General features: G+C 37.9%; 1 protein-coding gene across 9 annotated transcripts in view; it reads left to right on the forward strand.

The window, feature by feature from the left end:
* The window catches only part of ESRRG (estrogen related receptor gamma), a 406413-nt gene that overhangs the window by 287304 nt on the left and 101439 nt on the right, over positions 1 to 17670 (forward strand). For all 9 annotated transcript variants that reach the window (XM_032989305.2, XM_042789772.1, XM_042789777.1 and 6 more), the window contains one exon: positions 2480 to 2596. In XM_032989305.2, the coding sequence (XP_032845196.1) occupies positions 2480 to 2596 (117 nt within the window). The remainder of the gene's footprint in view (positions 1 to 2479; positions 2597 to 17670) is intronic.

Consider the following 17670-nt stretch of genomic DNA (forward strand, 5'->3'; position numbering starts at 1 on the left):
AGGTTGACTGTGCATCATGTGCTGCATGCTACAGACCCTTGCTGTGTTTCACAGTATTTTACACAAAACAGACATGTCAGGGTATGGATTAGAAGTGTCTACTTAGGGAAATAAGCAATCTTGCTTATATTTTTTCTGGTTTTGAATATTATTTTTTTGTGTCAAAATTTGTGCCTTTGCACAAGGGCTCTAGCTATGATGAGAGTGCTCCACTTGCCTTGGTGTACAGAGCTTTGCTGTTTGAAGTTCTGTGTTGTAATCTTGATCTTATTTTTGATCAAGATCATTTCTAATCTTGTGCAAAGATATCTTTGATCTTGTGCAAAGCATTTCTGATTCACTGGGGTTTTTTTGTTGTTTTTTTTTTTTTTTTTTTTTTTAAATAGGGATGGTAATACATTTATTACTATAATATGATTAAGTTAATTCGTTACAATTTGTGAAAGGCTTTGAAGGTCTCCTAGTGTAGTGATTGTGCCTCACTAAGAATGCCTCATTAGGGTGTGAGGAGATAATGTGATTCTTTTTTTTTTCATGCTTGCCCTTACCGTTCCTGACTATGGATCCTTCCAGAAGTGTTACTTCCTAACTTTGATAATGCATATTGTAAAGTTCTGCAGGAACTGTTGTGCCGAATTTCCTACCCACCGTATACTTTAGTTTCTTAAATAGCTTTCTTCTCAGGAACTAAGGATGGGGAAGAGGACTAAAGTGAAGTTTGAGTTTTGTCAACAAGAAACATTAGCATTCACACATACCAATATCTGATTTACTTGCCAGCATTGCTCAGTCAGTCATGCAGGAATGTTCAGGAGGAGCAAAGCCCACAAAGGCGGGAGAAGGTCGTGCAAAGTATGCTGGTTTTATTAGCAGAATATACATTGCACCTCCTTTATCATAAATACTTAACCAATTTTCAGTAGTTCTAAGTAGTTTAAGTATTGCTTCCTGTTGAATTAGCAGTTGCTGAGCATTTGAGTCTTTGTGCAATCCTGCAATCCACTAATGTGATATTTAATGAGGAGACATCAGTCTGGAGAAAGGTAGTCAATATAAATCAGTGTTTACAAAGTGTGATTAACTCTGAAATATTTCATCAATGCTGTGGTCCCAGGCAGACTCTATGCTAATTATTAGAACCTGTGCATGTTTCAGGGGACTTTGACGGACCCTGAGTGCAGCAAACATGGAGCAGCAAAATTGCAATTATGCTCGGACTGTCTCTGATGACAATTTATGCATTTGGTGTGATGACCTCTTGCTTCCCAAGAGGGCAATAAACAGAATGCATTTTCATTAAGATACTAATGCACTTTATCACAGGGGGAAGGGGTTAGAAAATAAAGAAATACCTTTAAAGCAAGATGTGACAGGCTGATGGGGAAGATACTTTATTTAAAAGTCAGTTTCCTGGTGAAACTTCTGAGTGCTGCAAAGTCTGTCATACTGAATGTAGTCACGGGCAATAGGATGCATGGCTGGGCAGGTGAATAAGCTGAGCTAAGCTGTTTTGTGAAAAGTGCAGTGGTACTAGGGCAAAAGAGAACAGATGTTCTCCCATTTGGACTTGGATACCCAAAGATGTGATTTTTAAAAATGTAAAGAAAATTGCTCGTATCTTTTGCCCATTAATTTTCAGGGTTGTTTTTTTGTTTTGTTTTGTTTTGTTTTGTTTTTTTTTGTATTTTTGAGGATAAATAACATGTACTAAGCAGTAACAAAAAACAGTGGAGAGACTGCTTTGCCCTGGAGGGCGTACATTTAAGGATCTGGCTTGTTCTAGGCCTTAAGGAGAGTTGGAGAAGTCAGAGGCAAGCATCTACTGCAACTTTTGTTGTTCTGATAACTTGTTAGGAATGATTTTCTTTCTGATACCTCTCAGTACAAGAACTCTGTCTGAACTATGGAGAGGAGGAGAGATGTCCTGGCTGAGAGGTCTGACCAGGCAGCTGTAGAGCATGCTAGATGTGGGGGTAGCAATGCTGGTGAGTTCTGCCTGACACACTGTGCCTGCTGTTGTGGAAGAAGAAGGGTGAAGCTCTGTAGTACCTGTGACAGTTGATTGTGCAGTAAAGCACAACAGTCTCCTTTTCCAGTTCTCGACAAAGAATGATGAAATTGCTGAAAAAAAAAGGAAATGAAGAGTGCTCAAACTAGCATGTGGCTTAGTATAGACAATAAATGACAAAATTTCCTCCTCCTACCAGCAGGAATAACCTACATGAAGGACTAATTATGGAGCCAGACACAGACTCACATTAATTGTGGGTTTGTATATTTCTTTTTTCATATACCTCTCTAGCTTTAAAAACTCAGCTTTCCATTTTTCCTCGAAAGGTGTTTCCTTTCTGTAGCACTGTTTTCTCTTGATATATTCCAAATTAAACACAACAGCAATTGTATGAGTCCTTTATATATGCACTGTGTTGATTAGTCAGTGATTCTGAATACCTCTCTTTTCCTGTACTTTCTACTACAGGTAACATAGAATACAGCTGCCCAGCAACGAATGAATGTGAAATCACAAAGCGCAGACGCAAGTCCTGCCAAGCCTGCCGCTTCATGAAGTGTCTAAAAGTTGGCATGCTGAAAGAAGGTAAGACTGATAAAGTCAATACGTGTGTCTCTGCAAACGCATGCAACAATTGTAGGGCAATCAGGAAAGAAGAGAGATCAGTGAGTGTTCTAATCAGTTATTATAAAGGCAATTTTCATGTATGCTTGCTCCTCCTGGCAGTCTGTTTCTAAGCTATGGAATCACGGTGTATCTACATAGAGTTCATCTTCTCTGGAATATTTCTAACTATGTGTAGCACAGCAAAATGTACCCCAGCTTTCAGACTCCTTCAGGAGGTAACTAACAGAATAATCATCAGAATATATCCTCTGATTTTCCTTAGTGCTTTAGCATCATGAATTCTCAAAGATTTCTTTCCTCCATTCCTTATCCACTGTTAGTCTGTTCCAGTTCTGTCAGAAACACACACTGTACCTTCTTTTCCCAATTTTTCCTCAGTCTTCATTTTATCAGGACAAACGAAAGGGTTACTTCTCAATTAAACAAGGATAAATATTGAGTACATCTACTGAAGTTACTGTAGCTACACCAGAGCAAATAATGGCATACAGAAGAGGAGAATCCATCCTTCCTTTATTTTTTTTTAAGCATGTGAGTACCCATGCCCCTCACTGTAAGTATATGTTGAGTGTTTTAATTCATCAGTGACATTTTGAAGATGCTGAATAACAGGTAAATATAAGAAAATGTTTCCAGGAAACAGTACTATCTCACCTGGAACCTGATTCATCTGTGTTACAGAAAGAAGCAATTCCTTAAATCTTGGTCACCTACTGTGCACTTCTATTGCTGTTAATGTGTATGCAAAAATATGCTTTTATGTCCATATATTGTATACATTATTATTGTAGTGCACTATTACCACCAAGAAAGAATAACAGAAGATGTCATGGACTTCTGAGCTAGATAACCTTTTAAAATAAAATCAATGTAATGTTTTCTAAATACTGTCTCCAGTGGAGAGTACTTTGTGTTAAGCAACCACTTTAAAATAGTACCATGCAATTTTGCTTTGCCGGTGCTTAAAGAGTCAGCTTTAATAGATGGCTGATTTTTGCAAATTGTTTGATGGTAATTTAAAACAGGTTTAAGTACACAGCTATCAGGGTAAAATCCAAGAACAACATAGACCAGTGGAGAGGTGATGGACAAATTAGACCTATCATGTACCTACAGACATATTCTTATTGGATTATACTTGCTAAGAATAAACCTTGTTCTGTGCAACTGCTTTGGCAGATGCTATGATCCTGTGAGCCAAATCCTGCTGTCCTTAGTCTTACTTGAGCAAAACTCCTGTCAGATTCAGTGGGGATTTTGCCTCAGTAAGAATGGCAGGATTTGACCCTCTCTTCCAGTGGTGATAGGAGGGTTCTTTACTTGCCAAAATCCTCCTCATATAACTGACCACTAGGAGCAATTTTTTAAAGGTTAAATTGTGATGCTTAGGTAAACTCTAGAAAGAAAGGAATGTCTGAGTATGGCACCTTTTGAAAGGGACTGTGCTTCTTAACATCTTTTTTTAAGAAGTTAAGACCCCATAGCACTAGTAACCTAATATACATATAGTGAGCAACTTGTTTGGAAATGAAACAGTGCTACCAACAGTACATACAGGTGAATTGGTTTAGACCTTCTCTTTTAAATTTTGAGGGCGCCGTTACACATCCATTAACATATGTATCTTTAAAAATCAAGTCTGTCTGCAGCTTCTGGGACTGCATGAGGAAAGTAAGTGACTCTTCTACGAATGAGTAATTATCTCAGCAAAATTATGCACAGATTTACTGGTTTTGAATACGATTTTGGTAACTGAGATAATTTAGTTAGACAATTCAGATTCACATTGTGAATCAGATTTTTTACATGAATGATCATTTTCCATGGATGCAAATCAATCCCACAAGTTTCCTTAGTCAGAATTTCATAAATTGTCTACCCTAAAAGTACATACCCTTTTTTTTGAAAGTTCTACAATGACAAAATAGCTAATTCCTTTTCAAAAGAAGTTTCCTTTGTTAACCCCACTCCTGGGCGTATCGTAATTCTTCCACTCTTATTGTGTAAGTTTTTCTGTCAAAACACAGTAGGATTTCTACTTATTTTTAATTACGGAGTCTTTTCACCTAGGGGAAAGTTAGCTTAGCTTCTTTTCAGATATTGCTTATCTACTACCTAATAGGACAACCGAAAAGAACCTACTAGGGCGTTTTGTTTTCTTTCCCCATTTAGTGGCCACTTCTACTTTTGAAACCATACTGGTTCATACTGCACTTTTAGGACTGTACTTGCAATAGAGATATTTTTCTTTTGTTCTTTTTGGAAGGTAGTTTTGGAGGCAGGTGTTGCTATTTTTACCTATGGGAAAGTCTGGAGATGAATTTTTGGCTTTGACTGCATCCTTTATGCACAGAATGAAGAAAGATGATATACTTACTTCTTTCATGCGTAAAGTGGTATAAATTTATTGATTAGCATGGACTTACACTGAGCTGAAATAATTCCTGCTGTATTTTAAATGTTTCCTTATGTACAGACAAGGATTTCAGTCCCTTGCAGCATGTCAGAGATCATGCTGCAGTAAATCTATTCAAATGTAAACCTGTTCAATTCAATTACCAGTTTATAATAAAATTTGCTGCTGCAGTCTCCACGTTTGTCACAGCAGTCTCTACATGCTGATGGCACAGCATGCTTGGAAATTGACAGCCTAAATCTATTTACAAAAAAAATTTAGTTGCAGACCTGAAATAAAATCAAGTTTAAGCAGCTTTGAGAAGAGCATCATATTCCTTACAAGAACTTCTGCACATCTGCCAGTGTGCGTCTTCTCCAGAAATCTTATCCTGTTAGTGGGGAGTTTTCTTCTAGAAATTCTCCTTAGCAAACAGTTTTTAAATGTAATTGTAAGTTAAACAATTATCAGACACTGTGCTTCCCTTCACATTTGGAAAGACTTTATTACATTGTCATTTTGTGAATTGTCATGTAAAATTCATGATAGAAATCACAGTGCCTGGAAGGAGATCCTTGAGTTTTATTTTAGCTTTTAGGGCAAGGTCCAAAAACCACATACAGCAAAAATAGAGTGACTTTCTTATGAGAGCTGCATGTTAAATCATGTATTGTGGGAAGATCATGGTGCTTTTCATCCAGCATCCAATGTTTCTGCAAGAGACCTAGTGTTAGGATTGGGGCCGTGTCTCGGGATCAGACCCTGGGAGGGAATTGGATTTCTGGTCACATGTAATACAGGGTGGAGTGGGGAATTTCTGTGCATATTCTCAAGGTTGTTCATGGGGCACAGCCAGCAACACCTAGATCAAGATTCTTAACAATTTGTAAGTTGTGGGCCAGAAGCTAGAGGAGGGAAGGGTAAAGCAATGTCATACCAGGCTGAGCTGGAGCGGGATTGAAGTCCTGGTTCCTGTCAGCGTCTCCTATTCAGTAGCCCAAGAAAGTTACTACTGGATGATTCAGAGGAACACTTCATTTTGGTTTAGCCCATGGACCGTTACTTGGAGACATTAAGTAGGTGTACGGATGTTTTTTGGGTGTGTGTTATGCTTTATACTGAAGCATTCTGCAAATGCTGATGAGCTTTTAAGCATATGATGAATATGAAGTTGTAAATTTTCATTTACTTCCCTAGGTAATGGTCATTAGCAGTACAGCAGAATACACTTTACTTAAAGAAAAAATGTTTTGTTTTTCTATTTTTAATTTTGTGTGCCAGTATTATGAAAAATCAGATTTTTGAGGATCACAGTTGTTTCTTCCCTGAAATAGAGTTTCTTTGACTGTGCTTATGTTTTGGTGGATTTTCTCAGATTCACAAGAACAGGTGAAACAACATAAAGATTCCTGTGTAGTCTAGGGAGAAACTTTTCAAATCTATCCCTAGTGATTTCTTTAATTAATATTGCAATTTCTGAAATGGGGCGGGGAGGGGAGAAACAACTTGGCCTTTTTAAAAATGAACGCTTTTAAGACATTCTCCAGTTTTTACTTCTGCTCATTTATAATCAGTCTTTTAAGTTTGGCCTTTGAAACACTTTGGAAGGTGCTGGTTAGTTTGCTTCAGGTGGTAGAACTAAATCTATGTTTGTGTGCAAGATTGGGGTGTTTTAGCTATTCTCCTTTTTATACAGCTAGTTGAAGTTAGAACAGGGGGTGTTTTTTTCTTTTCTAAGAAGGAAAATTGGATGTAAAACTGCATAAGTTGATATGGGATGTCTGACTTCTTTATTTTTTTCTATTGCTAGTTGATCTGGTTGAATTCTACTTTTAGTCTTCCATTAGTACTATATGCCTTTTAATAATATCTGTGGGACTACTTACTGGCATGTGTCTGTGATAGAAGATATTATTCCAAGTTTATTATAAAGCAGATCTTGCTCAGAATAGGTGCCCATGTGAAATAATTCCACTGCAGTAATTATTCCAAAATAAAATTACTTTTTATTTCAGATGCAGCATTCATATAATTATCTTTTCAAGCGCTTATTCCCTATATTTTGATTTTCTCTATGGAGACAAAGCCATAGCCTAACTTTTATCTGTCCCTATATTGTAGCAAGGTTAAAAATTACAGTTCAGAGAAGTGCTTACAGAGGGGCACTAAGGCAGCTTTTAGACCAGCTAAAACACTGTATCCTGTCTTAGCTCTCAGAGTTCTGAGTAGTGCTAGTTCATACTTCTTACAGGACTGTTGACACCTCCCATGTATCTCTCATCTCTGATATCTGACTGTTTTCAGAATATTTTATGGCTTGTTTGCAGTGGCTGATCTACATTGCTTGTTATTTCAGAAAGTGTAGTTCATAAGTGGATGAATGCCGTGGTTGGACCCCAGCCAGCAATTAAGCACCACACAGCCACTAGTTCACTCCCCCTGTCCCCAGTGCGATGGGGGAGAAATACAGAAAAAAAAAGAAGAAAAGTAAAATTCCTGGGTTGAGATAAAGACAGGTTAATGGGACAGAAAAGGAAGTGGAAATAATAATAATAGAATATACCAAACAAGTGATGCACAATACAGTTGCTTACCACCTGTGCCCAGCCAATCCCTGATCTGTGGTGTCTCCTGGCCAATTCCCCCCAGTTTATGTACTGACTATGCTGTCATATGGTATGACATATCCCTTTGGCTCATTTGGGTCAGCTGTCCTGGCTGTGTCCCCTCCCAGCTTCTTGTGCACCCCAGCCCCTGCTGGCAGGACAGTATAAGAAGCTGAAAAGGCCTTGATTTATTATAAACACGGCTTAGCAACAACTAAAACATCAGTGTGTTATCAACATTATTTTCATCCTAAATCCAAACCACAGCACTATACCAGCTACTAGGAAGACAAGCCAAAACCAGGGCAGTGATACATACAGAAACAAATTTAAGTTTATTTGAGAAGAAAATTATATCATGATGAAAAGGCTGAAAATTTGGACTGCTTCGCATAAGTATGTTTGCATTTTCCTTTGAACGTATAGCTTTTACAGATTATCATCAGTCACTTTGTACCCAGTTAAAATAGACAGAGTGACAGAATTCCAGCTTAATTAGTCCAGCCATTAAAAACAGGAGGCCAGATCCTCACCTAGTATTAATGGAAGCTGGTGGAGTGTCCTGGTTTGGGCTGGAATAGAGTTTACATTAGATTGCTGTTCATTTGGCAGGTATAGCAATTTACATTATGGGGAAGTCAGCAATATACCTTTCCGTGTCTGTGAATCTTTACTGTTGCTAGTACATTAGCTGTCATTTAGACTCTAAAAATGAATAGAAACTCTCCAAGCTCATCATCTGGCAGTGCTGACTTCAGTGTAACCCTTCCCATCACAGTGGTGCAGTTAGCATGTTGTATTTACACTCCTCACTGACTAGCAGTTAACACTTCTCATTCGTTAGTTTGCTTGAGTTTTTTGAAAAGGTTTTCCTCAGAGTGGCTTCAGCAGCATCCCTAGGGCAGTGTTAAGGCAGTAGTCAGAATCTGACTTGTATGTAAAGAAATTCTGTATTTTAAGGTTCTTCCTTCAGCACTGATCAGAATAAAACCAGTTACTGACAATTTTTAAAATGCTTGAATGTTTTAGATGGTCACAGTACTGTAATGAACCAGAAGAGTATTACACATTAGTTAAACTTTTTATTAACATGCTAAAAATGGGGTTTTCTAAAGTATTTTTGCTTCACACTTTGAGAGATTTCATTAGGTTAAATATAAGAATTTTTTTTTAAAGAGGTATGTGTATTTTAAAGCATAAATTACTGAGTTTATTATGCAAAGATTACTGTATGAACATCTTTGGCTTGTGTTAAGCAGCAGATCGGATTAAATTATCATATTGATCCTTTCTGGTTTTGACAGTCTATGAAAATGAATCCGATACAGCAAGGAGAAATAGGCAGCTTGAGTTTACTCTTATGTAAAGAGATGTATGATGTGCACAGGAGCAGATTAATGGATTCTCTCAGAATAATAAACAAAACTAAGCAATCCTCTTTATAACTAAAAATACGTTATCACCTATGTTTTGAGGCTAGCAAAAAAGCCTGCTTAATAGGATTCCTTCTAAAAACATCTCCTTTGAAAAGACCTGTGCATAAGACATTGCCAAGGTAAATTTCTCTCACAAGTCTAATACCGTTACTCTTCCAAGAAGAAAGCAGAAATTATTGTGGAGGAAGTTTTAGTTTCTGCTGCCTTCAGAAATTAGAACAAAAGGAAGGAGAAAGCATTAATGGTATTCAAAGAAAATATTTCTGTACAGGATGACAGTTAATAGAGCGGCGTTGACCTCAGTGATGTTTCTTATGCTCTCTATTGTAATATTATACTTAAGGAGCTCCTTCATTAATGCAGGATATTAAACAAAGCTCCTGTGTTATAATATCAAGAGATAATACAGTGTGTCTTCTGTTGAAGGCTCTTCTGAATATCAACCCTTTTCTATGATTCAGTGTATAAGGGACTTTGGTTTCTAGTGCAGATATTTTTTGAAAGTGTTTCTTTTCCTCTTCTTTTCCCTCCTTTCTCCCTTTGTTCCCCCCCTTTCACTTTTTTCTTCCTCCCTCCTTTTCCTCTTCCACTCCCTTCCCCCTTTTCTTCCCACCTTCTTCCCTTTTCTTCCTCCCTCCAATTTTTCCTTTCCTCCCACTTTTATTTCCTCCTTCCCTCCTTTTCTTTCCCCCTTTCCCCTTGCTTCTTCTTTATTTCATTCAACCTGTGCTTGGTTTAATATAAACTGGGACCTTTTAAGTCTCCTTGGAAATAATAGAAACTAATCTCTAAGTGTTGTTGGTGTTCATAAGTAGGCCTCTTTCTTCCTAACCAAAATGTGGCCTGATAGCCCAGTTCACACATTAGAACTGACAGCCCAATTTGTCTGTCCTAAAAGATGGCTCATGACTATCCACTCTCTGTAACTGATGAGGAAGGACAAACTATTCAACTGCAGATTAATGTTTATAGTGAGCTCAAGCAACTACCATTTCTATTCATCCATTAAAAACATATTCAGGAAAAAGCAGATATTGGAGATGTGGATATTCTTTCTGGGTTTAGAAATCACACGAAAGTACCTACAGCTAAGACGATCTGTTGGGCTCCTGAGAAGTTCTCATGGTGCTTGCGTTGCAATATTGTGACAGTCTGGTTTATGTTCTACCTCTGAGTATTTTTTGTCCCCATAATCTCATTGGGAATGAAACAGAGGAGTCCCAGGAATTCACTGGACTCGGACTTTGAACAAAATTTCTCTTTCTAGATACAATTTTGTTTTGCTGTTGTCCTGTTATACAGATACTCCACTTTTATAGAAGAGGCAGTATGAAATGCATGTAGAGAAAGCAGTATAATTTATATGTCTCTGTTTGAGAACTACTTTCATTTCTTGACTTTCCAGAGATTTGTGAATGTACTTTTTTTGACATTAGAATCTGCAAATCTGAGGTGAGAGCTGCTTGCTGGCCCACTCATCTGCATCTTCATTGAGATTTGGAGTTAGGCTTGATTCTCCTCCCACAGTCATCACTGGTGAGAATCCCAGTGACTGCAGTTGTTTGCAGGGTCAGGCAAGGATCAGCAAATAATGCATTTGGCTGGTAGTTACTTTGTATTTTTGTTATTAAATATAGTGAGTTTGAAAGTTTTTGAATGGTGCACATACCTTACCTATTACTTCCTCAGAATTAGGAGGAGTAGGTTCTGCAGATTCACAAGTCTACCTAAATTGGAATACCATTAAAAATTAATGACTTTATAATGAGAAAATATGAGTACAATCTGAGGTTGTTAACTGAACATCCTCATTTATCGTGTTTCTTCTTTTGATCCTAAAATAAAGAAGCAGTATATTTCTAATTTTCTAGAAATTATTATTGTATTTTTTAAAAAAAGATACTTAGTGGATTTAGCCCCTGTGAACATTTTCTTATGCACTGAAAGTACAATGACAGCATTATAAGTGATAAGGGAAGGTAGAGACAAGTCTGAAGGATGTAGGAGTGTGTATGATATGGCATCTTTTCCCATGAGCTCCCAGACAAATAGCTGTCTTTCATTCTTGGTCTCTGCCATCCATAAACACATACATCAATATGGCACTGCCATTTATTGCAGAGTGCTTGTATTCTTATACATGGGTCCTACCCTATATTAAATAGGGGTCATTTTGTAAAGAATGTCATTAATGTTATTTGTATTCTTCACTTTTCTCTGTTTCTGCTGTGCAAATATTTGTGCATCCCCTGCTCGAGTGGAATAGGCTTAGCATCTTAGGTAGAAGGTGCATTTAGCAGTGATACATATGCATATCTCTAAAATGCCACTTTGGAGCCAACCCCTTTTTGTATTTTACTTAGCCCTTACTTGGGCAGCACTCACATCTCCTCAATAAGACTTTTGCCATGTAAAATCTTGGTAGTAACAACAAGATGTATGGTATGATTATTTGGGATGAAGTGCTGAATTGATGTAGGTGCTGCTAAATAGAACCCATGCGACAGATGAACAGGCAGACTTTTGCTGCTTAGGATGGATTGGCACCGAAAAGCTTGGAGGTTGAGGAACTCTCTTGGGCTCTTCACTCAGCCAAAGCAATGAACGTGTTGAGAAGCACTAAAATTGCCATCTGCAGTTGTTACCTCTGACCTCATACAGTGCTCTCCCTCAAATATTTCACACTTTTAATCTCTGCTGTCCTACAAAAAAAATAAAGTTCAAGTCAACATGGTTTCTTGGGACATTAGTGTAACTAAGCCACAGCCTTCTCTCTGGTCAGTCATTGTCCTCTTTTAAGCTGGAGGTGTTTTTACCAGTGGTGAGTCTTTGTCACTTCTACTCATTGAGTCATTATGTGAGGCTGGAATTTTATTTAATTTGCAGTTTGTAATGTGGCTTTTGTGGTTGAAAGTCAACAGCCTGAAATCTGAAATAAATGTCATCTTCAGCAGTGAATTGTCATTATGTCAAATTTTGCCATGCTTACGAGCTATTCTAGTAATCAATCTCATCTAACCGGCCTTTTCTTTTTCCTTTTTCTTTTTTTTTTTTTTTTTGGGGGGGGGAGGTATTTATGTGACAGAAGAGGGAAACTATGGGGGGGAGTCTGTTTCCCTCATAATAGTGACTTAATATAGCTATTTATCTTTATAAATGAAAAACAAAGCTTTATTTTAAGCCTCAGTAGTCTTTTATTAGATTAATGGTTCTGGAGAAAGTCAAACGCAAGCTATGTTAAATATATTCACTTAGTGAATAATACCAATATTTTCCTGTTTGTTCTTTATTGTTCCAGCAAAGTTAATGTGTTTATCTATTTTTCTCAAGTGTCTGGTTTTAGTTCTCAGGATCATCAGGTATAAGGTCAGATGTCATTTTGATTTGCAGTTTTAGTGCAGCAGATCCAAAAATCAACCCTGTACAACTTGTTTGCGTAGGATATCACTGCAGTCCATGTTAAAGCAGTTAATTATTAAAATAGTTAATTTAGATAAATTAAAATACTTTCTAAAAGAAAGTCTGTGTGATACTGTTGTATAATCAGCTTAACTCCAGTCTGTGCCCTCAATGACAGAATTGTTGGTGTGGTGTAAATGTTTCGCAGCAAAACTGCTTGTCTAAGGAGAGAATGTCAGTAACTTGCTGCATGCTGAGCACATGCAGATCCTAGGAATCACCAAGTAATACAAGACCATAATCCTCATCTTTTGTCTCCTTTTCTTTCCTTTTTCTAGCCAACAGGTAGTCCATATAGCAGGGCTATTCTTGTCATTTTTGGTCAGCCATATAGAAATTATTTATTGCGTCAGCATTGCCCTTTGTCTCTTTCTAATATTCCTTTTCAGTCCTGTTGGTGACTGACTAAAGAAAGGCTTTCCAGACAGGCCGTGTCTTTCGTTCTGGTCTGAATCAATGAACAGATCGTTCTTATATCATTTGTTAAACAGTTGTACAGCTGTTGCGGAAACTCCCAAACCACTTAACAATAAAAAAAAAAAAAAGCAAAATTTATTTTTATATACAATTCATCAACATTCCACAAACATACAAACATCAGGTCCAAATGTCCGTGAGAGGAGAACAAACTATCACCACACAATCTTCTGGGGTTTAGCAACAACCCAAAACACCAACCAGGGGTTTAACGACAACCCAAAACGCTCAATCACTCACCTAATAAAAGGTGAGGACTCTCAACCTCGAGGAACATCTCAGGGCAGCGTCCCAACCCGTAGGAACCCCGAGGAGTCTCCATGGGCGACGTCCCAACCCAAGGGGAGAGCCCTTACCTGCAGCACACTGCTCCGGGCAGGACGAGCTCCAAATGGCTCCCCCCGGGCCTCCATTGATACCTGAGCCAAATCTGACCTGTGGTCAATGTCAGCCCCTATCGGCCAAAGACCCCAACGACTGAAAAGCCCTGAGAACAAGAGCACAGGAAAGGTTCAACAGCCAGGGAGCCGCAATTTCACTGGGCGGGTGCACCTGCCACACACAGCCACATGTTGCTTTCATGTCAGCCTGCCAGATTGCATTTACAATGATGTCCGGTGTCTACATTTCATAAGTTCTATCTCATTTTCATATGTTTTTGTAATTCAATGAAAGTTTAAGAAATGGGTACCTTAGATTTCATTGCATGGCAAATCCCAGGGGTTATCCACTGGAGTGTGAGAAGAAGAACATACTTGTCATAAGTCACCAGAACTACTGCATTTCTGGATATAGTTTGTGGAATCAGTTAAGGTAAGATGACTTAAGAGATGGCATAAATATACTCTGGACCCAGATTGAGGGTACCTGTCCATGATTATTGAATGTTAATAGAGGTCTTGCTCTGAACTGATTTTTAAGTTTACAAGTCACTTGCTGGTTTCTGTGTCAAACTTTTAATGAAAGCTCTTAAGCTTCCAATTTCAAGGCAGATTAGACTGGTAAATATCGAAATAAGAAAATGAATGTTTACCTTAAAAAGCAGAAGGCTGTTTTAAAATACCAGTTTAAATGTATTGGTTTTGTGAATTCTTACTCAAAGGTGTACGAGAAAAGTTTCTGCTAATTTGTACCTCAGGTGAAGGATCAGGCTGAGAAGGGAAGCTCTAAGTGTAATGATCTTATAAAGGGACTGAATAGACTCCTCCTTGTCAACAGCCCTTAAGAGCATCACCCCAAAATACAAATCTCTGACTGTATTCCAGACAAAAGGAGAAGTTGGAACACCTTTGAGTCTGGTGTGTACAGGCATAGTCTTTGCTGATGCTTTTCATCTGACAGAGCGTACCACATACCCCATTGCTTGGTCTGGTGTGAGATGCAAAGGAATACAGTAATCAGAGAACAAAGCCACAGACTAGCTAAGATGACATGAGATTCTTCTTTCTTCTCTTTTTCATCTTCTCTCATTTTCATGATTTTCTATTCTTTTTCCTCTTCATACAACAATTGTATCAGAATGCTGATGAGAAAATAGTTGCTGCAAGCACATATCCTCCAGGCAGTGTTTTTTTTTTTTTTTCTGGCCAGGTGGGAGAGAGAATATTTAATTTCTTCAGGTTCTTGTTACCTGACCTGCACTATTTTGTGAGCACTAGTCAGGCTGAATGACTATATTTCCTCCTGGGCATCCTGGTATTGCTGGAGATATCCATACTGGCAAGATATTTCAGCTCATCTCTAATTAAAATACTTGTTATGAAGTATTCTTAAACACGGCTGCTTAATGAAGTTAGAAAAAGCATTTGGATGCAGAGTGTGAAGGCTTCAAATGTTGGAGTTCCTCTCTAGGGAGATATGTGCAATCAGAAAGCATTCTGAATGCTAGCAACCCATCCCATTTTGTTCCCATTTGTTTTCTCTAATTTCCTGCCTTTTTTAGTGCTGGTTAGATGAAATAAGTCCTTTTTCCCTCCTCTCCACAGATCCCTCCCCCTTTATGGAATAGCCTATGACACGTGCCTATCAAGTGGCTTCTTGGGAATTTGCAACTCTTTGAATGTGTTATCTGATTAAAGGGATGTATGTGTCTTTAATTCTCATCTGCAGATCCACCTTTGACCCCATCTGTTAAAGTGGAAAGGAGTTGAGAGTCAGCAAAGTCACAGATTCAACCCAGATAACCTGCAGTGTGAACATTTGAATGCTTTAACACACTGGTTGCCCCTGAAAACTGCATACTTAATTAAGTAACAGGTTTGATTGGAAAATGTGGTGGGTCTAATGTGAGGCAGGTGAATTGTTTATTTTGTTGATATATACTTAAGGTAGGACAATTTACTTCTGATTTCACCTTTTATATTAAAGAATGAAGGAACATACAGTTGCGTGACGCAAATAGGTATAACACATTGGTTGTTTATGTGTGTGTGATTTTTTTCCTTAATAGACCAGTCTCTTGCTTACAGAACAGGAGGGAAAGTTCAAAGCCCCATATCTATTACACATACTTCCTTTTTGATTAGGAAGCTGAATTACTTGGTTGGAAATGATGTTGCAATTTTCATGGAATTTTTAGATACTCCTGAATAACACAGAAGAACTCTTTCCATTGAGAGATTAAAATAGTAGATGAATGTCATTTTCATACTTTACTAATATTATGTGTTTTCTGCAGGACAATGTGATTGTAACATTTCCTGTGCTTTACAGACACATAAGTGACTAGAATACCCCAATACATTTGGACCTGTGGATGTTTTCATCTTTCTTCTGGTCATTTTCTCTCTTAGCTTTCAAACACTCTTAAAACACTGAAAGGATTTTTGGTATCCCAGATCTATCCCTGTTCTCTAAAAGCTAGAGCCAAATTCTTCCCCCACTTACATCTGTTCAACTCTGGTGGTTTCACTTATGCTGTGTAGCTGTAACAATGCAGGATTTGTCCTAATCTGCCCTTTGTTTTTCAGTGGAGAATATGCACACTCAAAGTGAACATAAACACAGTAAGTTGAACTGCAAATAGACAAAAAATATGTATTGTGTGTTTGTGTGCACACAAATAGGGAGAGATAAATAGCATACAGATAGGTTTGATAGTATATCTACTGTACATAATATTGTAAATGGTATCTTGCTGTGCTGGAATCTATGCAATATGAGTTCAGTACTAAAGTGTTCAAGTTGCACCTGAGCTAGCTGGAGCCTGCCAGCCTCTGCAAGCCCACTGAGAGCATCTGTCTCGCCACCACCTTGCTCACGCTGTGTCCTCTGCAGGCTCTCCGATTCTTCCGACTATGAGCATAAATCATCCACCTGTCAGGAGCTCTAGCTGCCTGGATTATGCAATGCCTGCCTTCATTTGGAGATGGTGTGAGCAGAAGATTGCGGCAAATGGTTTGCATTCATTTTAATGCCGTTCCAGCATCTCTTCAGCTTTAATGAGGGTTCAAGGTGGTGATGACTCCCCGAGACAATGAAAGTCCTAGAGACCCAAGCTTGCTTTGCATGTTTGTGTGGCCTAGTTTAGATTATTTTTTTTTTCTTTTTTTTCTTTCTCTCTTTTTTCCCTAAAAGAAATGAATGGCTTGAAAATTGAGGCAGAGAACTGGTACTGCACAAAGCCAGCTGTCCACAGCTCTGTTTTTTGGCCTTGTAATACTTCCCTCCAGCTGAGCAATGAAGAACTTAAAAATCAGTCATGTTTAATGTTGATTGTCTATTTGTGCTGTCTAAAGCTGAGTAATGCTTAGTTGCCTTCACTTAAATGTCTAAAAATCCTACCTTTGCTGTTTATTCAGTTACAGGTATACTGAATTACACTATCAAGTATGGAATACCATGTTGTATATCACAAATTTAAAATACGTCTCCTCTATGTACAGTTCTCCACTCACTAACAAACAAACAACAAAAAATATTGACTGTTAGTAAAATTGTCTTGTTTCAGCTTCTTAGACCTGAATTAATGAAGTTTCTTGTTCACTCATAATTTTAATCATTAATTATAAGCATAATAAATATGAGTATTATATTTCTTCATACGTATAAACAGAACAAAAAAGTTGAGGTTGTAAGACAAAAGCCGTGCACATCCTTTCAAAGGCAAATGTTGAAGGTGATGACGGTAAGTTGCACCTTCGTACCTGTAGTATCTGTCTGTCCCTAAGCTCAGACAAATTACACCAGAATCTTGCAGGTGCAGCCTTTAGACTGTAGCTTTATAGGACCACCAACCTCATGTTCTTACTTGCCTGAAAAACGCTAGGTATTACTAATAGTAAAATACTTAGTTTTAATACCAGTCGGTAGTTAGCAGAGGAAATCCACGTTTGGTATCTTAACACTGCAGGTTCACTCTTTTTCACATATGTTTAAGGAAACAAACTTGTTTAATAACTTTGAAAAACATTGGGCATGTGCAACATGATTTTTCTGTAGTGAATGTGTTATCAGCTTGTCAACAATTCTGGGTTTGGGGTTTATATTTCTCTTTATTACACTTCCCTTTTCATGTGGATTCCTCAATCAGCCACTGAAAGGTGTAGTCAAATTAAGGCTAGCTTTTGTCAACAGGGAAAATAAAGCACTCTATTTCAATGCACCTTTATATTTCCTGTTGATATTAATGGAAGATGCTTACACACATGCAGAGGAATC

This window comes from Tyto alba, unplaced genomic scaffold, assembly GCF_018691265.1.
Source record: "Tyto alba isolate M040663 unplaced genomic scaffold, T.alba_DEE_v4.0 Super-Scaffold_16, whole genome shotgun sequence".
Taxonomy (NCBI): domain Eukaryota; kingdom Metazoa; phylum Chordata; class Aves; order Strigiformes; family Tytonidae; genus Tyto; species Tyto alba.